Source organism: Phaethon aethereus (assembly GCF_964289735.1).
Source record: "Phaethon aethereus genome assembly, chromosome: 20".
In the NCBI taxonomy this organism is placed as follows: domain Eukaryota; kingdom Metazoa; phylum Chordata; class Aves; order Phaethontiformes; family Phaethontidae; genus Phaethon; species Phaethon aethereus.
In genome coordinates this window covers 8,944,675-8,969,950 of record NC_138596.1, presented here as the reverse complement: position 1 = coordinate 8,969,950, position 25,276 = coordinate 8,944,675, and the positions used below count along the sequence as shown (strand labels likewise).

Here is a 25,276-nt window from a genome sequence, read left to right as displayed (position 1 = left end):
TGAAGCAAAGGAAAAAAAAAAAAAAGGCAAGAAAAAAAATAGGAAAAAAGAAGCGACTTAAAACAAAAAAACCCACAAAAAGTCTGTAATTGCTACGGTTATAATATATGTATATGTGAGTGAGGATATTTATACAGTGTATATATCTACAGTACATACATGTATACACACGCACATATGTGTCGACTTAAACCAGATCATGCATGCTCGGCGCCGATGGGGACAGCATCAGCTCTTGAGCCACGGTCCCGCCGCCTTCAACCCCTTCCATGGCCGGGAGCTGAGCCCCGCCAGCCACGCACGGGCTCGGCTCCCCGCGGAGCTGCGGGGCCGGGAGCGCAGCGGGACGGGGGGGCCGCCGCGTCCGGGGCGCGGAGAAGCTGCCGGCGAGCTTGGGGGGTCGGTGCGGGCTTCCCACACCCATGGGTGCCGGGGAGATGAAGGTCCTTTGCCCGTAACTCCACTCCTCGGGTCCCATCCGGCAGCGGTGCTTGGCCCTTGGACGCCTCGATGCTCAGGAAGCTTCAGCGTCCTCACGGGGCGGCCCGCGGGCGCGCTGGATCGGCTCCGTTTGGGTCAGGGCTCGGTTGAAATGCGCGCGCCCAAGAAGGCAGCGAGGAACACTCAGGGTGGCAGGCGGGGTGGCTGAAAAGCTGATGTTTGTGCTATCTTTAGAAAATTAAAGATTGTCCCACCAACAAAAAGGAATTAAAAAAGTAATAAAAATTAAAAAATAGATCACCCTAATCAAACCAGATTTTTGCAAGGGTACTAAGATCTGGTTAAATGAAAGTTCTACCTCTCTAGTGAATAATGTGCCTTTTTTTTTTCTTTTACCCATGTATCACCTTTTCAAACAAGCATGTAGTATAATTATCATGATGAGGACAAAAAAAAAAAAAAAAAAGCCAGAAGTGAAAAAGAATACAAATGAAAGACTCAAACTCATGCAAAAGCACATTGCTTTAAGGCTGCTGTGGCAGGTGTTACCGGACGCACAAAAGCTTTTCCTTCTGCTGGGGAGGGCTGGGCTGGCGATGCTGGAGGGGGAGGCGCCGAGGTGGGCTGGGGTCTGAGCTCTGGGGGTTGATCACACGCGTTCGGGACCTGCTGGGAACCCGAAATGCCCGGTGTGGCTGCCCGGGGAAATCACAAGAGCTCTAGCGAGAGCAGAGTCATGCTGTTCCAGCAACGCGGGGCCTCCCTCGGCACCTGCCGAAACCAGAAAGCCCAGGACAACGCTCAGCCTTTCCCCAAAACCCTCCTCAGCCGGGGGCATGAACCGAGGCCGTGTGCTGCTCCAGCAGGGAAACTGAGGCACGGAGACACGCGTCCTGACTGCGAGCCCCTGCCCGCAGAGCCTTCCCCTTTGCACCACGCTACTTGCTGAGGACACCCCCGTGCTGGTGGCATTTTATTTTTTGGGGGTCAAATGCTAACTGGGATGGGATATGATGGCATGGCATGGCATGGGACGGGATATGATGGCATGGCATGGGACTGGATATGATGGCATGGCATGGCATGGCACGGCATGGCATGGCATGGCACAGGATGTGACAGCAGCTCCTGCTCTGCAGCCCGGCGTTGCCCAGGGCTGCAGCCGGCCCGAGCACAGCCTCACAGGCCACCACCGCTCAGCACCCAGCACCAAACAGCCCCTTCCAAAACATCAACCAGGCAAAAAGTGGTGCCACCCAACGGAGAAGGACAGCAGGTTTATTCTAGCGCAATGACCACCAACTCTTCCACAAAGCACCCTCATCCCCTCCGGCAAGCGAGCTCCAGGGTCCTGTCCACCAGCAGGAGCCGGGCCGGGGGCTGCGCTGCCGGGGGCTGGTGTGGCTCCGGGCTGAGCTCCGTGCCGGCTGGCTGGGAGCCAACACCTCCCCGCAAGCCCCCCGCGGGGCTGCGCCAGCCTCACGCTGGCAAGGAACAGCCTGCTCGCGTTTACTGGCACCCTTTACATATTCCATTTCTCTTGCCTAGTTTTCTTGGCAAAGTCTTGCAGGGTGAAGCTGTTTAATAATATTTTCGGCGGCATGCAGGCTGCCGGAGAAACGCAGCCAAAACACTTTCCCTGCCTCTGTGGATTTGCCACTTCAGGCCAGCCTAAGGGAAAACTATGACCTGAAATCCTGAGTATTTATTTAGCAATGAGATGGCCTGGTTAACTGCAGGGGATGGAGCTGGGGACTCGAGCCACCAGCCGGGACGATGACAGACGGGTGACAACCGCGACCCCTCAAAAACGGAGGTGGGAGCTGGTGGGCACCGCTCCATCCCCCTCCAGGCAGAAACGAGATGTTTGAAGAGCCAGCTACAACCCGCAGGGAGAAAGCTGAGAAAGAAACACCTTGGGGACCTAAAGCTTTGTCATTTTAAAGCACAGAAGACACGAAAGCAGTAGGGAAGCCCTTGGCCGGAGGCCAACCGCAGGCACCTCGTTCTTGGCTCTGAGCACCCACCCCACGGTGTGTTCGGGACAGTCCGTCCTGCCAAGGGGTGAAAAACCCTCCCCAGCACCCGCACCGCTTGCTCTGCTTGTTTTTTCTCCAATTCATTTTTTTGCCGGGGCTCCAGAGATACCTGAAGGCGGCGAAATGGGGAGGTGAAGGCGAAACGCTCCCTGGCTGGGGGATCCTGGCCTGGGGGGTGTGGGCGCATTCCTGGACCATGTCCCTAACCCCCCAAAACCTGTCCATCTCCCTGCTGTCATGCAAAGATTCAAGGAAAAGGACCTTGCAAAAGCCAAAGTGCTTTCGGTGCTCTCGGCATCGCGGACGGGCCGGGGATGGGTGTGCTGCCCACGCGGGCAGGGGCTGCCGCCGCGTCCCCCACCCAGCCGGCACCTCTCACCCCCACACCCCTGCCCGATGGGGGGGATTCAGGGGAGGGGGAGCCCTGTTCTTGCTTCACCACTAATTAACAGCCACAATTACCAGCCTGGCCAAGCACTCCCACTAATTGTTGCCCTGCAGTGTTTTGCACGGCAGCTGCTCAATCAACAGGAGCAGCCTCAGCGAGGCAGGGCTTGTGTGAGGCGAGGGCTCGGGCACCGCTGGCCGTGGGGGGGAGAGGGCGTTTTGTTGAGTCCACCCCCTCACTGAGCTGGGTCAGGACCAAAAAATGAAGAAGGAGCCATTGCTAATGCGCCAGCTCCTGCTGCTCCAACGCCACAACCCTTGAAATAAAGTGTGGGTCCGGCAAGACGGGCTGGACCGAGCCCCGCGAGCGGGGCCGTGCCGGGATGCTGGGTGCAGTGCTGAGGGCAGGGGCCTGGCAAGACCCTGCAAGCTGGGGAAGGGCGATGTTAAGTCCTTGGTAGCCTTAAAGCCAAGTGCTCCAGCCGGCTCGTGTCCACGTGGGCAGCTCCACACTGAGCACAGAGGCATCTTTGGGAATATCAGCGATGCCCGGCTGCCCTCTGGGACGGCAAAAGGGGATTTTTCCGGTGCTGTCACCCGCAGGACCCTCTGCATAGAGGTGAGAGGGTACCCCGGCTCCCCATGCCACCAGTCGCCTCGTTATTGGGGGCGGGGGGAAATCACCTCAACCCCAAATCCTCTGCTTTTAACTGAAAGGAGAAGGCTCTGCGCAGCCACGGGTGACTCATTCGCGGGGCACGGGCCGGGCCGCCTCTCCAGCCCGCCTCTCCCTCCGCAAAGTAACTACCAAGACTACTAATAATAGTTAGAAACCAAAAATAGAAATCTTTTTTTTTTTTTTTTTTTCTCTTTTTCAAAAACTCCATCCTCTGAAAATAGCCAGCTGCAATCCGGCGAGTTCAGCCACTCTCCTCGGCTTGTCCAAACCCCACTGCCCCAAGGGCTGGGACCATCCCCGTTCCTGCCCCGGGGAAATCGCCTCTGGCCGTGGCACGCACGCGGCGTGATGCCAAGCCCAGCCGGCAGCTCGCCCTGAAATCACGGCGCGGCGGGGGCCGGGGCAGGGGTGCGAGCCGGGGCGGCGGGTGGCAAGCTCTCTCCGCTCCCACTTCTCTACATCTAGCGCAGGGAACCAGCGAGCAGGTCTTGAGATGCAGCAGTGACAGCAAACGGACAAGGGTGAAGGCGACGAGGAGGCGAGGATGGCAGGGGGTCACCCCGGATCAGACGGTGCCTCCAGCGCCGGGGAGAGGAGGGAGGGATGGGCTGGGGCGGTGGCGGAGGAAAGCAGAGGAAGGGGCCCCGCGAGACCCCGGCCGGGCGAGGGACTGACCCAGCAGCAGTTCTCTAAGTCATTTGATGGGGCGCTTCCAGCATTTCCATCAAGAAGGTGTCGATCGGCGTGTCGCCTATTAGCTTGAAGAAGAAGAGGTGCTCCAGGCATTTCAGGCCGATGGACCGGAGGGCTGGGAGACGCAGCAAAAGCTTTGCAAACCTGAGGGCAGGAGACACGACATGGTCAGACATCCCACTGGCAGCCCTGCTTCTGCCCTGACCCCCCAAAGCTTCTGTGGCCACTCCTGCTCAGAATGGCTGGGAGTCGGCCACAACCTCTTTCACTACCAAAGTCACCGGGCTACACCCAGAGCTGTGCAGAGAAATCATTAATTATGTCCCCAGCCTTGAAGATCAGGCAGCCTTGGTGGCTATTCACAACAAACATCTGCTGACAGCTGAGCTGGAAGAGTAAAATAAGAAATCACAGAATCACAGAATCATTAAGGTTGGAAAAGACCTTTAAGATCAAGTCCAGCCATCAACCCAACACCACCGTGCCCACTAAAGCGTATCCCAAAGTGCCACGTCTACACGTTTTTTGAACACCTCCAGTGATGGTGACTCCACCACCTCCCTGGGCAGCCTGTTCCAAAGCTTGACCACTCTCTCCGTAAAGAAATTTTTCCTAATATCCAGCCTAAACCTCCCCTGGCACGACTTGAGGCCATTTCCTCTCGTCCTATCGCTAATGAAAGGCCATCCCTGGACTGGGGTGCACCACTGGCTTCATGCATCTGCGTCATGCGTGCGCATCACCCTTCAGCGAGCACCCCAAGATGCTCGTGGGGTCCCTACAGCACAGCCACGGGGAGGAGGCACCACGGGGCTGCCGCAGGCAGCGGTGCAGGCAGCTTCAGCGGCTTGATCTTTAGTCCGGGAAAAGGGCAAGCAGCCAGGGAGGGGATGGAGGAGGTGCTGAGTGGGGTTACCTGGCACTTGGCTCGGCGATGCCCCTTTCCGGCAGACCCCGGGCACCTCCCGGGCAGCTCTGCCAGCCACCACGCGGGCTGCTTGCTGCCCAGCCCCGGGGGCTGCCGGTGCGGCAGAATCCCGCCGGACGGCTGGGCTGGAGGCACCTCCGGGGTGACGCCAATGGAAGGAGACAAGATTTTTGATGCAAAAGCTGGAAGGAAGCGCTGCAAATCAGCCGGGACACGGGGGACTCCCCTTCTCCCTGCCCAGCGCAGGGCTCCGACGAGCCGAACAAAAGCCCTTTCTCCCCAGCCCGCCCTGCCCGGCAGAGACGCTTGTCAGGTCGCACCCGTGAGGCTGGCAAGAGCGGACAGGCAGGAGGGGTGCGCAGCCAGGCAGGGGAGAGCCAGGGGGGCTGGGGAGAGCCGACGGCGCCGCAGGAGCCGGCCGGGGCGAAGGAGAGAGCCCGAGGGCTGGCCGGCCGTGCCGGGGAAGGGCTGCTGCGTGCTGGGCTCCCAGGGCAGCAGGAGGCCGTGCAACCAGGAGAAAGCCACCGGCTCCTGCCATGGGTGCTTCGGAGCACCCCGCGGTGCCAGCCGGGGTGCCCTCGCCCTGCCTGCCCACGCCGCGGGGGTGCAGGCAGCAACCCCAGGCGCTGTGGGATGTCCCCTCCCTGCTCTCAAAACAGGGGAAAGGCCCTTTAATGCCAGGAGCACGTTTATTTTTTTCTGCTGCACAATCAGTGCTTGAACATAAGCAAAGGCCGGAACCAGCCCAGGGAGAAGGGGACCCTCTAGAAAACACACACGTAGAGAGAGACATGCACAAACATACAGATATTATACATGCATGCACACTTCTCTCTCCCTACTTTTTTTTTTTTTTTTTTTTGCTGAGCTGGCGAGAACGGTGGGAGCAGAGCCAGGAAAAACAAATCAGTCCTACCATCCCATTCAGGAAGTTTCACTTTAAACCAAACCAGATGATGGCTCCAGCCCTCGGATATGTTTAACTGTGAGATAACCAGCCCGCAGCAAAACGTGCCAGTGCTGCGGCCGGGAGGGGAGAAAATAGCCCCGATTCCCTGCGGCTGCTCGGCGTCACGTACACACCGTGCCCTCCCCGCAGAGGAGCAGGGGCTGGCGCGGGGAGGGCATGGCTCGTTTTTTCTTAGGAATGCCTCCCTCCGTCTCGCCGCTGCAGAGAAGTTCCCTTTTGGTGTTTACATGGTGCTTGTGAGCCCTCGATGGCCGGGGACTAGGCTGAAGTCATGCACCAAAGGGCATGTGAAGTGGTGGAGAAGCCAGGCGCTCGCCGCAGCGTGGAGCAGGGGAGGGCGGCCGCCACGGGCTCCGCCAGGCGTTTGCTCAACCACAGGAAGAACTTGTTTCCAGCCCCAGATGGTGATCACATCGTGCCATGAGACCAGGAGGATGGAGAGAGCTCCTGAGAGCTTTGTTTAGCTCTTGTGCAACTCTGGACTCCCAGCCCACGAGTTAACCCTCCTGAGCCACCTGGGCTTATTCCACCATTGCCCTGAGCCGTACAAGGGACGGAGCAAAATCAGCAACGCCTAGTCGTGGCTCTCAGGACAGCCCTAAGCGTGCAAAAACCTTGAAGGTCACTAAAGAAGGGTGTGAGGGTCACACAAGGAGGTCCCCAGCCCAAGGTCATTCAAAGTCAGCGAGAGATCAAACTCCAGAGCTTCTGGTGCAGGCTACCGGACCTAAAATGCTCCCTTACACATCGCTGGTCATTGAGGTAGAGCCCTGGGGAACAGATTTTGACTGGCGGCTGAGCGACTTTGCTCAGCCAGGCACAGCGGCTTCGTGGTGGTTTGGTCAATGAAGAGCAGGGCTGTCCCCATGCCAGCCCCCTGCCCAGCCCCACCTCAGCCTGTGGCAGCGAGCCGCGGCGTGCAAGGGCAGCACGTCTCAGCTGCGGACACTGGAAGCCTGTGTGAAGCCAAGAGTTCATCCCGCTGGAGGAATAATCTAGGAGAGCTGCTGGCCACGATTCCGATGCAGCTCTCCTTGTGCCAGGTACGGCTGGCTGCTCGTTGTGAGCCCCCAGGGAAGCAGAGCTCTTCTCGAACAGCAGAACAGCCAGAGTCCAGAGTCTAGGTCTGGATTTGCTTAGGAACTGCAATTTAATAATGCTTTTTGGAAGAGGAGCTGGCTTGAGAGTTGGCCTGGGGTCCACACAAACCAGCCGGGTGAGGAGAGGTAATAACCAGTGCTCTGAGCCCCGTGCTCGTCCCCCGCTTCCCTCCTCACCGCAAAGCCAAACACACCCACTAGTACCTTCATCCTAACTCTTCCTGCCACAAGCCAACCATGAACATCCAAGAAGCCCCTTTACAATGTGTCTTTTTTCACCTGCCAGCACATTGGCAGCCAAAGGGGAGCAAAATAAGTCCAATATTACTTCTGAGGGCGTGATCATTGCAGTCATTGCTGTAAGAGCATCCTTTATTTTTTTAACCATCCAGACATGCAAGACCAGGAATGCAGGTGAGATGCAAATCCCAGTTGCTTGGGCTGTTTTTCCCAATATTCACGCCTCAGCAGCGATACGCACCAGAAGCAGTTTCCAGAGCTTTGCCTGGTTTCTCAAATGACTGTCAGTAACTTAACTGGCAGTTGCCAGCTTCAGGCTATAACTGGGAAAATGCGCCCACTCAGCTCTGGAGCGGTCCAGGAAAGCATTCCTAATTCCCCCTCCCATTCCCAGCTGAATTGGGGGAGGCAGGGAGGGGAGAAAAGAGCATCAATTGAGGCTTTCACTTCCCAGCAATGATGCTCATCTGCCACTGAAAATTAACTCCGTGTGTGTCTTATTTTCGCTGTGGTTTGCTCTCCGTGGTTGCCAAAAGGGAAATGATACCCCTTCCCCCATGTGCTAATCCCACTCTGCGGCCGCAGCAGCCGGGGCTCCTCAGGTCTCGGCACCGCCGTTACTGCCCGACCTTGTCCTGGCTGCATTACATTTACTGGCACGGGAATAAAGACCTCTCTGCACTTCACAGGGGGATTTTCTAAGGACATTCGCAGCTGAAGCAGGTAGAAGTGAGTGGTTTTCTCTGCAGAGAACTGTTCACTCCCAGAAGACACGAGAACAGAGAGCCCTGAATGGAAGGGACCCAGCATCCGTATGCTGCAGGTGCAGCGACCCCGAGGATGGCCCTTGGACCCTGTCCTGGGCTGCAGCCCCTTCGCAGCGGCTGCAGCACCCATTGCAGGGGCTTGGCAGGGACGCGAGGCTGCGGGCGGGCAGGGCGCAGCCAGCGACTCACCTCCCGGGCTGGTCGGGGTATTTGTGTTTGCAGTATGCCTCTAGTGATGCGTACACCTTCTCCCGTAACGCCTCCACTTCAGCCGGGTTGGAGAGACCTTTTGAGTCTGAAAGGCAACGAAAGGACCATCAGCCAAAACCCTCCAGGCTTTCCAGGCAGGCCAGGACCCCCTGTGTATCCCCCCAGGATGCACAGCCCCCTCCATCCCTCCTTGCACCACCAGACCAGGGCACAGCATGGATGCGGGGGCTGAAGCCCAGGAATTTGGGGCAGTACCTAACACCTCCCGGGGAGCGTTCAAGCCGTGAAAGGTTTGCCCTGTCACTGTTTTACCCCACCTCGTACCCCAACCCCAACCATTTTGGCTCATTCCAGTGGTCACAGAACCTCACAAAAGGGGCTTAAGTCCCCCCCAAGTCCTGGGCTTGTGGGATTTCTCCCTCCAGCGCGAAGCACTGCAGAGCAGGGCTAAACGAAAAGCCCTGGCGTGGCAGGTTCCCCACGACGCGGCGAGGATCTGGTTTTAGTAGGGTGAAAGGGAGAGTCAAGCCATCGATATCCCCAAGCACAGGCACCACGCGAACCTCTCCAGATTCCCCTTCTTCTACCATATATGGCTAATCCCAAATTACAGACAATAAATTACGGGTGTTTACAAGAGGCGGAGGGGGCGGTGTGGAATAAGTCAAGCAGAAAAACAAACCCAAGAAACAGCAATAAACCCTGTTGAAACGCCCTGGTCTGGGTTTGGTGGGAAACGCCAAGGAAAGAGCCGGGCTTGGGCACAGACCATGCTCCTGCGAGGGCAGGGAGGGGAAGGGGTGGCCGCAGATGTGGAGGTCCATCCCCATCTGCTATCTGCTTTTGCTCTGGACTGACCCGCTCTAAAACACAGAAAACCCCCCAACAGAGCTGCACAGGCATCTGCAGGCTGGCAGCCCATCTATCTCCTGCTGCAGCAGGGCTTTGCTCTCGGAAACGCCGGAGACAACCCCAGCGCTGCACCTTCTCCTTCCCTTGGGCAGCTGGGGCCAAGCAGGAGCAGCAAGCAGCGTGAAGCCTCCTGGAGGCTGTAAAACTAAGCAAGCTGCAGACAAAAGATAAAGTTCTTGGGTATTTTATGAGCACGTTTCATCCTTTCACCCTCCCCAGGTCTGCAGAGGGCTTTTCCAGAAATGCAGTTAATACAAGCCCTTGGATGTTGAGATCGGGAAACAGAGGACAATAATGTCAATGCTCTAACTTTGCTCGAATCCATACTTTTGTCTTGAAGGATATCTAGATTCATTTTTGCTGCTATTCAGGGACAAATCCCTCAAGCACCAGATCTTTCTTTTTACCGAGTAGGCTGAAACACTGAAAATAGGAAGACAGGGTACATCGATCAAGCCAAAGCCCTTCAAGCTGAGCAGAGAACTCAGCCCGTCAGTAGGAATCAGCTCCAAAAGCAGCATTCGCCACCTCCTCAGATGATCGCAGCCGAGTCCTGGCCAAGGCTTGGCCCTGCACGGAGAATATTTTGGGCCGTGAAACCACGCTACACTCTACAAAGGGGAAAACACCCCTTGGAAAAGGAGGCCTGGAGAGCAACCCTGGGCATGGATCCAGATCCATCCCTGACCTGCAAAGGACATGCTTGTAAGGTGGCAGATGCACGTGAAGTGCTTAATTTGACTTTCATCCTTGCCTCTCTTCCTTCTTGCCCTGTCCTCAGGAGTTGGGTGCCCTCAGTTACTTGCAATGGAGCTTTATAGGTTAAGAAAAGGAGCCGAAAGGACACAGCATCAGCCAAGAGAGGACAGGAGAGAAGGTAATGGCATGTACCAGGGTTGAAGAGGACAATGGCTCGCAGGCAGCCTAGCTCTGTCTTGTCCATCTGCATGTCTCGCATTTTTGACACGAGTTCTGTCAGTACTCTGCAAAGGACACAGAAATCAAAGGCGTCAGTGTTAAAAAGAAATTAAAAAACACCCAGGTGTCAGACCCAGAGTGAGGTCCTCCGGTGCATGGTTAATGGTCAAGGGATAGTGCTCGCTTATACCAGCTGAGGATATGCCCTCATTTTCCTCCTGTATCAAAAATAGCTCTTTAGAAACATCAATAGTTCCTGTGAGATACAACAGCGACCATAAAAACTGGCTTCATATATTCACTGAGAGGCTTTGGCACCTGAGAAAGCTGCCTAAAACCAAAAAATAGTAATATAAAAAAAAAATCCAACAGGTATCTAAAAGCAATTTCCTCTGCCGGTAATTTTTATTACTCCCTTTGCTCTTACTGCAGGTGCCGGTCTTGAAATATTTTCGACTGATTGCCCAGTTTTTCCTGTTAGATCCTGCAGTGAAGTCATGATCTTGCACTTATGACCTCACAGGAAAAAAATGATGTCACCCAGGTCCGAAGAACAATTTCCTTGCAAAGCAAAGGTGATTTGGTTTCAACTAAGCCGTTTCAAGATGAGTCTTGGGCAGAGAAATAAGCCACAAACTAAGCGGTGTCTGGAGCCACACTGTGGGTCAAACAGCCTGGAAGTCTGGCTTTAAAACACTTTCCCAAAGCACGAGATTAAAGAGCCCTCAGGATACGTATGTGGAACCTGCTGGGTATTTTTGGTGCTTTTTCCATTGTGAAAATGCAATCACGTCTTGGTCCAATTAAAGATGAAAAGAAATAAAGGAGCGGCCTCCTCGTATCATTAGAAGGCATCTGGACCCCATGAAAGAGGCTTTGATTTGCACTGGGCAGCCCTTTCCCTGACTATTTCGGGCTGTTGGTTTCTGCAGGTTTAAGAGGAGGGATTTAACATCACTGCCTGCAGCAAGGACCAGGACGTTGCCGTGCGTGCCGTGGGACCGACGCGCCTCAGCCCGGGCTCCTCTGACCACGAGCCCACGTGCCGACGCATCTCCATCCAGCCCCTCCGGCAGGTGGCAACGTGGGGAATGGAGGCAGGCCGGTGCGGAGACAGAGACGGGGATGTCTGGGCAAGGTGGCCAGAGATGTGTTCCCCACCGTCCATCCCTCCCTCTGCCCACCTGTCGAAGATGGCCCCGACGCCTGCACTGTGCGCGCTGTTCCGGTGCACGTGGAGCCCGGTGGCTAAGAGGATCCCGTCTTTCACGGCTATGGAGCGGTGGGAGAAGGAGGCGATTAGGAGCTCATTCCACCCTGGGGAAGAGAAAACAACCGAGGCCACAGGTTAGAGCCATGGGTCCTCAGCGGGTTCGGGGATCAGCAACGTCACCTCCCTGGCACTAAAAAGAGAGGAGGAAACCGCTCAAGAACTGCCTCTGCTAGAGTAACACGGCTGGATATGGGAAGGGAGGGGGGACCCAACCCTTTCTTGGATGTCAGGGAAGGAAAAAACTATTATGGAGCAAATGCACTAAAAATATAACGCTAATAAGGGAAGCAGTTTCCTCTATAAACCTTGCAGGCACCAGAGCAAACAGCTCTCTGCCCTGCTCCTCTCGCTGTGAACCTACAAGTGGGTGTGGAGTCCTGCGTTCCCCGTCTGACCTTCTACTCCACGTCTCTGAGCATTTAAAGACCTGTTACCGCTCTGTATCAGCTAATGGGGCTCATTTTCAGGCCATAGTGGGGCACAAGAGCTCATTCACCATTATTCAACTGCACAAATTGGGACCATGAAAATTCTTGCTTGCAGGTTTGTTGCTTCTGCCACCTAAATAGTGGAAGGGATTGCCTCTGCTCTCGCTTGCCGCTGTACAGGGATGTCCCACGGCCATGACTGCTCCAGGAACAGCTTTCCATAGCTGCTTGGAAATCAGCTTTTGTCTCATTAGTTACTGGGCATGGTACTTGAGGAGATAGGAAAACACATCCTCTGAGCCCGGACACCACGGGAGCAGTTTGAGCTAGTTACAAATGGGGGAAGGAAGGAAGATGCAACCTCCGTCCCCGCCTTCCAGCTCCCCTTCCTAATTTAAAACATCTTCAAATTCTTAAATCTGCTACCAGTTGAGTTCGAGAATGTCTGAAACAAACCCATAACAAGAAGAAATGCTGTAAAGTTTTGAAGGGTGGAAATTTTGGTGACTTTGAACAAGGAGAAGCATCTTCATTAAGACAAGATGGGTCTTCTGCAACCCTGGGGAGTCTCACGCTCATCACGTGGCTGTTTTATCCAGCCTGAAAATGTTCTGGTGTCCAGAACACAAGGCTGCTTGGCAGGGTCCAGACACATCAGGATATTTGTTTTCTTTTTTTTTTTTCCCCAGGCTGGAAAAGCAATGCAACAATATCCTTCACCTCCTCTCCTGCCACAGAAACATGTCTTTTCTCACTGACTGGGAGAAATACAAGGTCCACGTGTCCTGTATTTACCTACTGTTGTAGAGCTGGGTTGTGCCATTAGACATGTTGACAGGGAATAAAGTTCACTCTTTCCTAAGTGGCCACAGGATGTTTCCACCCCAATCACAAGAGCGTTTATTTGGCTATTTACTGGGTGAGGCCTGGTACTTGCAGAGGGATTGCAACACTGTGAAACCCAAGGAGGACGGCGGAGTAGAGGAGTAGACAGAGGACGCACCAGGAGCCTGCAGGAACCGTGCCCCGTGGCTGACGAGGACCTCCCAGAGCCAGACCCACGGAAAGGTGCCGTGGGTGCCTCCCACCAGCCATCACATGCAGACCCACAGCAGCTCCACACACAGCCCCTTCCACCCAGTGCTTTCACCAGAGCAGCCCCAAAGAGCTGACAAGATAAAGAGGCAAGCGGGAAAAAATAGGTATAACCACAGGCAGCAAATCTGAGTTAATCAAACAAGTCTACCCTAAGAGTTTTGCATTTCAGCCCACGCTCTGGAGAAGCAGAGCAGATTTCTTTGACTCTTGCAACTCCTTTCTCATCAAACAAGGTGGCTGCAGCCTGCGGGGATGCTTTGGTTCCTCTGGGGTAGGGAAGGCAGCTGGCAGCGCAGCGACCATCGTGTTAGCCCATCTCGCTACCAAGTTTCCCCACCAGCCCTATAAAATGAACTGCAGCAGGGATGTAGTGCTCAGCATCCTTTGCCAGCCTGGCCTCGATGCAGAGAAAACATCAGGTTACTCCCGTCTCAGCCGTAACAAGCTTGGAAACAAGAAAACCCAGGGAAAACAGGCTTAAAAAGTTGGGTTTCCTTGTCCTCCAAAAAGCTTGGAAAGGGGAGATTTTTAAATGATTCAGGATTAGAGGAAGGCTACTGCCAGCCCGCCCAGCGCCGCCCCTCCAAAGATGCGTGCTCCACTTAATTTTGCCTCCAAGGATGCATGACTGAACCTGACTGACGCTCTCAGCTAAGTTTTAATACTTAAATATTTCATGGGCAGGTTCGCAGCAGGCCGCTTTCCCCACTCAATAATAGATAGAGCCACTGGTAAAAAGACTTGGGGGAGGTTAACTGAGGCCCCAACAGAGACACTTGGAGCAGGGACCCCATCAGAGCCTCTCCAGGTGCTCAGCCCACCCCATGGCCATGGGGTTAGAGCCACCATGAAATCTGGGTTGTGATGGGGTCTGCAGCCCCCTCTCCTCCTACCCCATGAAGTGGCCCCTCCAGGACGCCAGCTCAGAGTTGGGCATAACAAGCACCAGCACAAAGGAGAGAACATCAGGTCAGAAAATCGTCAGTTCAGCTTCATTAGCCACCTTTTAAAGAGAAAGGAAAACCTTGAACTGTTGTTGTGGGTTTTGTTTCCATTTCACAAAAGAAAAAGGCAGCTTTTTGTCTGAATCCAGTTCTTCCCTGCGATATTTGCAGAAAGCCCTCAAAGATTTCTATAGAGATGCTTCCCCTGCTCATCCACGCTCACAAGAGGCTCTAGAGACCCTCTTCAAAAAGACACTTTTTGTATTTTCCGGAGAGGGCCCTGAGCCAGCTCTGGCAATACTCAAATCCACCGCAAAGTCAGAGGAGCACCTTCCCCAAAGGGCTAGCAGGAGCCGTTTGGGGAGGGCATGGGGCTTGGCCAAGTCTGCAGCAAGAATAAAACCCCCAAATTCTCCATTCCCAGAATACTGCTGTAACCACTAGATGAAATGTGACTATAAAAATCTCCTTTCAGTAATATAAGAAGAGTGGAAAACCTACACCAGTAAATGGTGTGACTTAATCGTCCAGAAACCATTGAGGTCAAGGATTTCAGAGAGGTTGCAAGAAGGACTGGGTATTTGTATGTAGGGCCAACGTACGCAGTTTACACTGGTTGATAGTCAATAAAAAATTGCTGCAAGTATTAGGATTCATGCATTTGGGCTACAGTCAGCCTTATTAAACAAAATGACAGCTAGTGTTTGTGTGGTAGGAAGGGGGAAATATCAACCCTATCATCTACTTGCTCTGGAGCCCTTGTACCTTCTCCTGAAGCAACGTGGACAGACCTTGAACCGGAGTAGTTCTGGCAGTTCCTACATTTTGTGTTGAAGTGAATACTTCGCACTTGGTTCTTAAAGCACTTTCCTGCCCAATGGCATGGGCATTTATCTTGGGGTACACACTTTCTACAGTAAGAAGGCAGGAATGCTGCCATCAAAGTGGGTCAGCAATGTCTTTTCTATAGAGGCCATTAACCTTAGGTCAGAAAAGTGCAGAGAAAGGAGCACAAACCCTGCATGGTTTTCCCTTCTTGAATTCCCTTATAAAAGTACATTTTGGAGAAACAAGAACTTTTAGAACTACCAGGGACTTCAGAGCTTACTTGGCTTTGGCTGCCAGACTGGTTCACTCCAGGTAGCCCACCAGCTTGCCCTGCCCTGTGGCTGCACCTCTGCTCTGCACCAGACTCCGCCATCATTCCCTTTTGAATTCCCTTGACGACTTTGAGTAGCCACGGTCAGTGTCTCTCATTGCCACGTGGAGAGCTGGGTGCCACCGCCAGCCATCACGGTCTCCTCATTTCCTCGCCCAGTCTCAGCCTTCACATGGGAGTTTGTCATTTGCTGGAAGCCACTTCATTTGTCCCACTGACAACTCGCCTCCCTCTTTGTTTAAGGGAGCAAAACTCTCCGCTGCGTCAAGCCAAAGCCTTTTTCATCACTTATCTGATGACTGGAGCTATGCAAAGAGCTCCATGCCTAAAATGCACCCTCGTTGAGTTCTGCTTTTGATTTCTTGCCCTCTCCGGTCTTTGTGAATAACCTGCCAGCAGTAGGGGCTTGAATTTACTCAGTGGGAGAAGACCCTTTTTACAGCTAACTGCTTTTTACCTCCCAAAGCCTCCATTCTTGCAGACCCCCTGCCGCACAAGGAAATTTAAAATAAACCCGGATAATTTTATTTTCATCTTGGTGGGTGGGAGAAGGAGGTTGATATATTTTTCTCCCCTTTCTGGTTTTAATTATGATCAAACATTTTAGTTTGATGAAATTTCATGGAGTCCCCAAGCCCACTTGGTCTTTCAAGTCACAGCCTGGGAGGAAGGCAACACTTAGCTCCCTTGGTTTAAACCGCCCGGCGCACATCTCGGAGCCCCTCGCTCATCAGAGATGAAGCTGGGCCATTTTTCAGCTGATTGGCAGCTGGTGCAACATTTTGGATCACATTCAGCAATTCGTCCCTTGGGTCTTTTTAAATCCTATTTAACAATTGAATTATCAGAGGCTATTACTCAGAATCAGTTAAAAGACTTTCAAGTTGCCGGGACCTAAATCTAAGCGCAATACCTGCCACCGCTGAGATGCAGCACTCCTACGGCGCTGTGCCGGAGCCCACGCGGGGACGGTTCCCACTCACCTGCTCTGAGCAAGATGACCTGGTCGTCCAGGGGCAGCTCGGAGAAGTGGGGGATCCTCTTGGCCCACTCCACCAGAGTGAAGAGCTGTTTGTCTGCTGCCTGGCATATGTTCGTCACTGGGTCATTGGGCTGCCAAGAAAAGGAGATCAAAAGGCTCAGAGAAGGCAGAGCAAGAAGAGGAGAGGCTGGAGGAGCAGCTGAAGAGGCTTGCTGCCTCCCTGCTGCAGGACCCCGAAGTCAGAGCACCCCAGAACTGGACGCTATCACTCACAGGGAAAGGAGGTTCTCCACCACATGGTTTTAAATAGTTTTTAGCAAGCTCCAAAACAGGAACCAGGGGTGCTGAGACCCAATATCCATCACACTGACTGATGAACCAAGCGAGCTCCAGCCCAGGGAAGGGCAGGCGCCCGCACCCGTGCAGGAGGCATGCTCCCATGCCAGCATCTCCCAGCTCGATAAACCGGCACCAGAGGGGGCGTTACAGAAAAAAAAGAGAAAAACCCTTTCCTTTGAAATATTATCCAGTAACAAAAACCATCTGCTCTCAAGGAGGACAGTCAGCCTAAACACTCCAAATCCCTGTTTAAAGGAACTGCTAACAGCTCAAGTGGGCTTGTGATTAGGAACTGGAAGAGCCTGTCTAACCCTCGCTAGTGCAAGTGTATATGTCGGGTTTACCTCTCCGGACAGGGATGTATAAACCCCTCCGCATATCCCACTGTAATCCCTGCTGATACCTAGCGGCTTTGATTGTACGATTATTTTTCTTCCATGTCCTTAAAAGAGCAGGTTCCAAATCGGAGGAGTAGTGTTTACTTCACCCCTGGATTGCAGGAATGAGTTGCAGGGTGAATTCGGAGGCGCAGCAGACACGGACCCCAGCGTAACCTCTCCCTCGGTCTCAGCAGGACAAGGCCATTCCCCATCACGAGCTGGCTGTGCTACGGCAAACCCCTCTCCTAGGCTGGGCAGACGAGGACCATGCTGCTAAGTCTCCTGCCCCCGGGAGCCATGCCCCGGACCCCTGCCCGGTCCCCTCCGCTGTCCCCTGGCAGCAAACACAAACTCAGTGCCTCGGTGGCCAACATCTCCCATTCTCCAGGCTTAAAATAACCAGCATCTGGCAAGCTCAGGGGCACCCGCCTTCGAAGTATTTTCACCTGTTGCATGCAGAGATGGATGGGAATGGGCTCGCGTTCAGCAGCGCAGCTGAGGAGCAGGGAGCATCGTTACGGGGATTTTCCCTCCTTGCTCTGCCCAGCTCCAGCAGCTCCCCGAGGGGTGCAAGGGCAGGGGAGTCTTGCTCTGAGGGAGCTGGGGCTCTTCCCTGGGGCAGGAGATGTGAACAGAGACTGGGCTTTTCCCTGGGAGAGGGAGATAAGATAGGATTTGCTCTGGACAACAGGAAAACCCTACACTGGGTGTGAGGAGCAGCTTTGCAGGGTTAAGTGTTTTGCTGGAAACATGAGGAACATCGGTGTTCAGAGGCATTTGCAGAAGGGACACCCTTGGCCTAGGCTATAGGAACTATCACCAACTTCAAGTCATCCCAGTTTGGTCAGCAAGCTGGAGCAGCCAGGTGGAGAACCCAGGTGCGCCGGTTCCCACGGTGCCGGCTCCCACGGGTGGATGGAGCCCTGCATGCCCCGGAGCGGGACATGACCTACGGGAGACTCCGTGCTCCAGCAGAACCTGACCCACAAAGCGACAAGTGCCTGCACAGCCCCGTGAAGCAGGTATTTTAGGAAAGCTAGATGATTTTGCCAAAGCTTTTATCAGGGGTTGCTTCTGGGCAGGTGGTCACCATCTCTAGGTCTCGCCTCGATGCAGCAAGCCGGGCTCCGGGTCTCCCAGCCCAGGCTGTATCACCGCTGCTCTGCAAGCAGCACAAGCTGTACCCACCCACCGCTGCTTCGTACAGAGCCTCAGAGAGGGGCCCAGCCTTTAATTACACATCAGATGGCAGTTCCTGGAACCACCACAGTGCTTCCTGGTAGAACTTAATCACCGTAGCTTGAGAGGCAGCTAAAAGTATCATCCCTGCAGGCCAAAAGGGTCCTGCCTGTCTCCAGGAGGGGATCTGCAAAAGCGATGCTAGAAACCCTCCCCATGCACGGTAAGCAAATCCCCTCCTGCAGTAAATAGCAAGGGCACGGTGCCGGCGTGTGACAGAATGAAAGGACATGCAGGCACCTGATCCTTCTGGAAAACCGGAGCTTCGAGACATCTTCCAGAAAATGGTGACTTGAAACCAGCCACTCAAAGGCCAATTAAGAGCTAGTGGGGATAACACCTCTCAGTTACAAGCTTTGCCTTTCAGTGGCCAGGAGCCCATCCGAGGTGGTGCTTACGCTGCAGGAGCCCAGCTTCGCGGCTGCTGGGGCCACAGGGCAGAGGCAAACCCACCCTCGCACCCCGTCGTACTGCCCGGGGACAGGTACGACCGGGGCATACGGCCAGCACCCAGCTCCTGAGGGACAGGGACCACACGGCGTCTTGGGGCTTGCTGGGACCCACAGTGTGGAGGAATCCTGCAGCCATGCTCATTTACAGCTTGTGGGAACCTCCCAAAGGGTTTATCCCCCTTGCCATGGTCAGAAGCCAGACAACTGTCGCAATTAGCAGCTATTTGCAGCAGCTGAAGAGCTGTTATCAGGGGCTCACTGGTGCAATTACTTCAAGTGAGTGTTTTAGTGATGGTCATCAAAACGCTCCTCTTGGCACTCTCCCACCACCTAAGGCAGAAGGAAAGCAGATTCGCAGGGGCAGATCCCTCTCTCAGCTGCTTTCTGCCTGGCTCAGCATCCTTCCCTGTCCTGTCCATGCCACCCACAAGGATCACACCCCACTGTACCCTCCTTTCCCCATCATGGGCTTCAAACCATGAGCGTAGCCGATCCTCTCTGGTGTCAATCAAGGTGTCAGGACAGACGTCCTCTCCCTGGTCCCATACTCGGCCTCACACAGCATGCTTTGTCAGCAATGTGTTTAGATACCAGGCTTGCTGGAACGGCTCACAGGCTGCAGCCCACCCCTTTACCAGCTCCGAGGACTACGCTGAAGGCCCACAGTTGGGTCCCACACTGTCCTCGGTGGAAGAAATCAGTGCCAGTGCCAGCCGGGCAAAGCAGAGGGACGTCCCTCAACCAGAGGTGGGATCTCTGCTCTCAAAGCAGCCAGGGGACCATGGCACAAGGTGACAGTCACAGGCAGGAGAGCATCTGGGAGAGGAGGGTGTTAACTTCTACAGCACCCTACCACCTCTGTCCCAGCCTGGCACAACCCGGTGGAAACGTCCTTACAAGCGCTGGAGCTCTCCAGCTCACCGGCAGCGCTCAGTGCAGATGGATTAAGGTGCAGGGGCACAAATAAAAGGACCCAATATACCAGGCTAATAGGAAATAGCCTGTGTTTTACCCCGTGTCTATTAGAGACTGAATTTGTCTGCCTTTCCATCACATGGGCTCTCTGGGGAGGGCTGGGAGGAGGGCAGATCCTCCGTCTTCCCTCACCTCATCCAGTGGCCTCGTCACTGCGAGCTGCTGATCTCATGCATCTGCTAAACCTGCTACAAATGTCACCTCATCGACAGAAGCCGCTTGACAATAATAGGGCATTTCAACAAGCCTCTTGCTTCTATTTAGATGCAACACACATCCTTGTTCACAGTAATGCGTGTTGAATTATGCAGGAACCAGCTTTCAATTTGCTACAAGAGGCTGAGGAGACGTAGTGCCAGACAAAGCCATTTATTTCAGCCCGCTCTCTGGGGTTTGTTTTCAAGTCAGCACAACGCTGGCTACAACTCCCCTGAAGTATTTTTAATCCCGACAGCCGTCAGAGCCTCTCCAAGCCCCACACTAACCACGGCTGAGCTGCCTCCTCCAAAAAAGCCCCTTACAGGTTCATGGCGATGGGACCCTCCAGCTGGAGGGCATCGCTGCCTGCAGGGTCCATCGGGGCTCTCAAATGCAAGGCAGCACCATGGCCCTGTATCTGCTTCTGGAGGGTGTTTCTTGGGAATCGCCTCTGTCCTTAGCAGGAAGCTTTGTGCACTGAAAAGCCTCCCTTAGCACGTCAGCCATAAAGCGTCCTTGTGGGTAAAGGCCAAACGGAGCATCCCATGGAGGCAGGCAAGACTTAAGACTCCTACAAGGAGCAGCCTAACTCTGCGATCTCTTGGCAAGCCCTGCCAGATAAGGTATTCCGTGCTCAATCCTCCAGCTTCATATGAAGAAAGGGATAAAGTATTATTGTAGCAGAAAATAAATACTGCAGAGTTCTTCCACCTCCCAGAAATAGCTGCTGAAAGGAGGCTGTAGCAAGGTGGGTGTTGGTCTCTTCTCCCAGGTAACAAGCAATAGAACAAGAGGAAACAGCCTCAAGTTGCACCAGGGGAGGTTTAGACTGGATATTAGGAAAAAATCTCTTCACCAAAAGGGTTGTCAAGCTTTGGAACAGGCTGCCCAGGGAAGTGGTAGAGTCACCATCCCTGGAGGTATTTAAAAGACGTGTAGATGTGGTGCTTAGGGACATGGCTTAGTGGTGGGCTTGGCCGTGCTAGGTTAACGGTTGGACTTGATGATCTTAAAGGTCTTTTCCAAACCACATGACTCTGTGACCCTGTTGATCTCCGCCTCATAGACACCTCGCGCAGAGCAATAGGCAGTGCAGAGGGACATTTCAGCGTATGCTCCTGCTCTCCAGGGTTAGCCAGCCCACACGCTCGCAGAGCCCCAGCCGTACTGCTGTGCCACCCTGGAGGGCTGCTAGGCAGCCCGGAGATGCTCCCCGCTCCAGCCGCTCCCCTCCCCAGCAGCAAGCCTGGCAACAGCTAGCAGGGGACTGGGGAACGTATACCCCCCCAGCCTTGACGACACCTTGCAGCGGCGGTGCCCCCTCCTGCTCACAAGCCGTGGGATGGTGCGTGCCTGCCAGAAGGCATTGCCGTAAGGCAAATGAGGAATTAAAACATGTGCGGCTGACCCCGGCCCCAAAAGCACACACAGTGGCGCGTGGCAATTTTTTTTTCCTCTCCCCCTCCATCTCCTTGCTTTGAGACTTCCCAGTCCCTCAGTATTCCAGGCTCCCCCAGTGTACCCAGAGATGGGGATAATTAGCCCCACTCTGACCCTACTGCTGAATTAGTTGCCTCAATTACAGTCCTACCTTTTAGAGGCATTCCGCTATTCCCGTCACTTTCACAGGACCAAGGGCTATTGAGGAATGGGGACTGCATCCTAAACGCTGCCTAGACTGGGCAGCACGTACTTTCTCTGCAATAAGGCTCTTTAGGAGGGCTTTGCATAGCGCCTGTCCTAGAAACAGCATTTCAGAGGATAGGCTGGCTCTCACATTCGGAGGTAGCTGTTTTGCAGGGTGGCTTTCTCTAAGGAAGGCTACAACCTGTTAATAAGAGAATCTCTTAGGAAAGGGACCAAGACAGTTTCCCTCATCACAGCTTCTCACTCTTTTCCTATTTCCCTGTCAGCTATCTCTTATTTACACAAGGTCTTGTTAGAGCCTGGATGCTTGAAGCAGGACGCTTTCTGAATGGGAAAGGAACTTGAAAGCAAACTTCTCAGCAAACTTCTCCAGGTTTTCTCTTCTTAGAGCCAAGCAGCTGTATAAGTCACATCTGAAAAGTCACACCCCAGTTTTACAACTCTTATCTCTTTGCACTTCAGCCACACCGCTCTGTTTATTGGCTTGATTGGACTCTGAGCTCTTCAGAAGATGGAGTGTTTTCCTGCCTTTTAGCACTAAGGGCTGTTAACTAAAATAAAACATTCTCTGTGAGCCCTTCTAATTACGCCTTACAGTATCTGTTTCGCTATGGCAATGCGACAGACAAGCACCAGTGCCGGTGGTTGTGCAGGGCCAGCGGGGTTTGCTTTCCTCATGCTTTCATCTAAGCTCACACACGGCATCTACAGCAGAGCTAAGAAAGCTGCATTTCTGAGCTCTACTTATTTCTTTTCCCATAAGATAACCCTCCCTGACCTAGGCTCGCTGCTGTACTCGTGCTAGGTCAACCCTGAAGCCCCACAAGCTATCCCTCCTGCCCGTGTGCCCGGGATGGGTCAAGGGGAGGGGTGCCTTACCGAGCTCGGTGTCAAGCCCATATTTGCTTCAATGTACGTCTCTGTCTTTGGCTCCACTGCGAGTTCAGCTTCCAAGATCTTTTCCACGGGCATGTCCTCGTTAGCGCTACTTGTTGACTCTACCTCGTTCTCGTTGCGGTCCTTCCCCCGCTGCCTCTCCTCCTGGACGGCTGGAAGTGGACAGAGAAGGGACAGTGTCAGCCTAGGGCTCCCGGCCACGGTGTCACTGGCTGAGGTGGGACCCCAAAGCTCCACGGAGCTACGGGCATTACTTAGCCATGAAAACCTAAAGCATCCTCAGTCCTTGTGACCCGTAGGAGCACACAGACATCTGATGTCTTGTTCTCCCACCCGACCTTTCCACCAGTGTGGTCAGTGGGTCTCGGGCTTGGATAGTCCAAGGGGGTATGAGGTTTGGGGAAGCCACCGAGCAGCCCTGGCCTGGGAGAGCTGCTCCGTGTGCACTCCCGTGGGAGCATGGTGAGGGATGCTGCTGCTCAGACCTGGCCTCTGCCAGGAAACTCCCCTTTCTGCAGAGGAAGAAGTCCTGGAAGCAAAAGGGTTAAAGACACATGATGAAAAGCAAAGGAAGCAACACGGCGTGGATGGGTACTGCTGCAGGAGAAGAAGAAAAAAAGGAGGTGAAATGACAGCGTACAGGAATCCTAAAGAAAAGAGAAATCGGTCAGTTTAAAGCGTAAGTCCAGAGTTCAACCATCTTCTGAGCCTGCTAGTGCTGAATGTCCATGGAGGTCATGTCCTGCATCTAGTTCCCTGGTCCAGCAGTGATGCTAATGGCTGCCGCGAGGCTCCGTGGCAGGACGGTGGTACCGTGGGACCGGAGCTGGGAGCAGGGATCTGCCATCGGGCGCTCTATGCAAACCACTACCCTGTCTTTGTCTCTGGGCAATTTCTAAACAGACAGGAGAGACCTGTCCCAAATCCTGTGTGGTAGGAGTCATCTAGCCAGAAGCATGTCACATGCTGATGAGTTAATGTCTGAGCAGTATATAGATGAAAAACACTTATTAGATGCTCATAACATTATTATTAATGATCTCCCTTTGAAACCAGCACACATGCTTTCCCTAAACCTGGAAAGTAGCTTTATGCAGACAGTTACACCGGTAACTATCTCCTTCTCAATCACCACGTTACATACCCTGAATGACACACTTCTCCACGCACCGTTGTTTCCCACACTACGTTTTAGCCCAGTCTGCCTGAGCGCAGCCCAGGCAACGGGAGTTTCCATCACTGGTCATGAGAGACAAATCCCCAAACTTTCCCAGCTCTTTGCTGAGGACTGAACGAGGCATGCAGCAATGTAAAACGCCTGCTATTTATTGACAATTATCCTGACGCTTTACTTCTCTGCTGAATTTGAAGCCGGTTATGTGATGTTAAGAGAAAGCAGCAGGGGCGCAGATATTGTTCTAGGGAAACCAGAACTGTCTGTAACACAACAAGGCTTTTTAGGCAATCAGTGGGACCAGCTCCATGCCAAGTGCAAAAATAAAACCTAGAATATAAAACTTATTTCTTAAAAAACAGGAAATTAAAACACGTGCTGACAGAGTCCTATGCGGACGCTGATCCCATTAACTCCGCTCCACCCCGGCACGCGAAGGCCTGGGGCTGATTTCCACGGCTCGCCCTCCCCTCCTGCAGCAGCCGCCGCTGCAGCCTTGCTGTTTGCTGCATGTCAACAGCGTTCAGACTCTTTCCATGCGAAAGCTGCTATGCAAAAGGCAAGAGGTTATTTTTTGCAAACTGCTCGTAAGTTTATGGGCTGCAGAGGCTCCCGAGGCCCACGCGATGTTTTCTGCTTGGTCTGCCAGAGCCAGGTAGGGTGCTGCTGTCAGAGCTCAGATTTGTGTCGTGGCTTTTGTCCATCTGGCTCTTGTCTGGCACGGATTCTTCTCTTCGCTTTTTCAGGCCAACAAAAATCCTGATTAAATTTCTTCCCCCACCCCTACTCCTGCTTTTTCAATCATCAAAAGGCTAGAAATTTTTGCTTAATGCCAACTCTTCTTCAACAGCACAGATGCACCAAAACTCCTTTGGGCACATTAGAAGAGATAAAACACCCACTAAATAACAGAAAATCCTAAGAGAAAGGCAAACCCTCAACAAATGGGATTTTATAAAATGGCTTAAATACCAACGAACTGATGCACAGTCACAGCAGGTCTCAAGGATAAAGGTGCAAAGCATGGTTCTTCGCTCTGAGATCAACCACACAAGGACAGCCTCCACCGCCGGGGCCGCTCCGCTGGGAAGGCGCGTTAATCTGAAAAACACATCTTCTTGCTCAGCCACCAGTCACTCAGCTGGATGCTGGGATTTGTGGGGAAGCATTGCAGAGGTCTGGGGAGACAGTGGCTACGCAAAGCCTTAAATCTGCAAATCTCAACTTCATCAAAACCAACAGTCATGTTCTTGGGGGTGAAAAATCAGATACACCTGAGGGGTTTACAGGAGGATGAATCTTAGAGGTCATCACGGCAGCATTTGCTAGTGATTAGGTGGAACGTAGCGGATATAAACGATAGACGGAAGAGACAGATGGAAAGAGATTATACACATAAGTAGTTATTCCTATTGATCGGTGCTTTGAGCTGCTACACCAGGAAGCTGGTGCTTCTGCTCACTGTGGAGCTGGCCAGCAGAAAGCTGCCTCACCCCAGCCTGCTGAGCCCCACGCAAAACCCCCCACGCTCGCCCCTGCCCAGCCGGCAGCAACCACACACCAGGCAGCGCCGACGGCGCATTCGCACCGAGCCAAGCCGTTGCCAGGGAAAGCATTACCTGCTTTGCTACCCCCGTGTTTCCGGGACCAGACAGCCCTCCCCAAAGCCAGGACAAGCCTGGCATCGCTCCGCAATCCCCCCTGCAGCTTGGATGACCTCCATCCATCCCACACCTCTGGCTCTCCCGGCTGCTGGGAAGCAACGCCTGTTTCCCAACACTGAGCTCAGAGATGCCGTTATCCTCCC

General features: G+C 53.7%; 1 protein-coding gene across 2 annotated transcripts in view; it reads right to left on the bottom strand.

The window, feature by feature from the left end:
• Positions 1 to 3,212: 3,212 nt before the first annotated feature.
• Positions 3,213 to 25,276, bottom strand: part of RXRA (retinoid X receptor alpha) — a 117,918-nt gene continuing 95,854 nt past the window's right edge. For both annotated transcript variants that reach the window (XM_082009042.1, XM_082009041.1), the window contains 6 exons: positions 22,278 to 22,447; positions 16,170 to 16,299; positions 11,469 to 11,601; positions 10,258 to 10,349; positions 8,434 to 8,539; positions 3,213 to 4,383 (listed from right to left, as the gene is read on the bottom strand). In XM_082009042.1, coding sequence (XP_081865168.1) covers positions 4,236 to 4,383; positions 8,434 to 8,539; positions 10,258 to 10,349; positions 11,469 to 11,601; positions 16,170 to 16,299; positions 22,278 to 22,447 — 779 coding nt within the window. In that variant the 3' untranslated portion in view covers positions 3,213 to 4,235. The remainder of the gene's footprint in view (positions 4,384 to 8,433; positions 8,540 to 10,257; positions 10,350 to 11,468; positions 11,602 to 16,169; positions 16,300 to 22,277; positions 22,448 to 25,276) is intronic.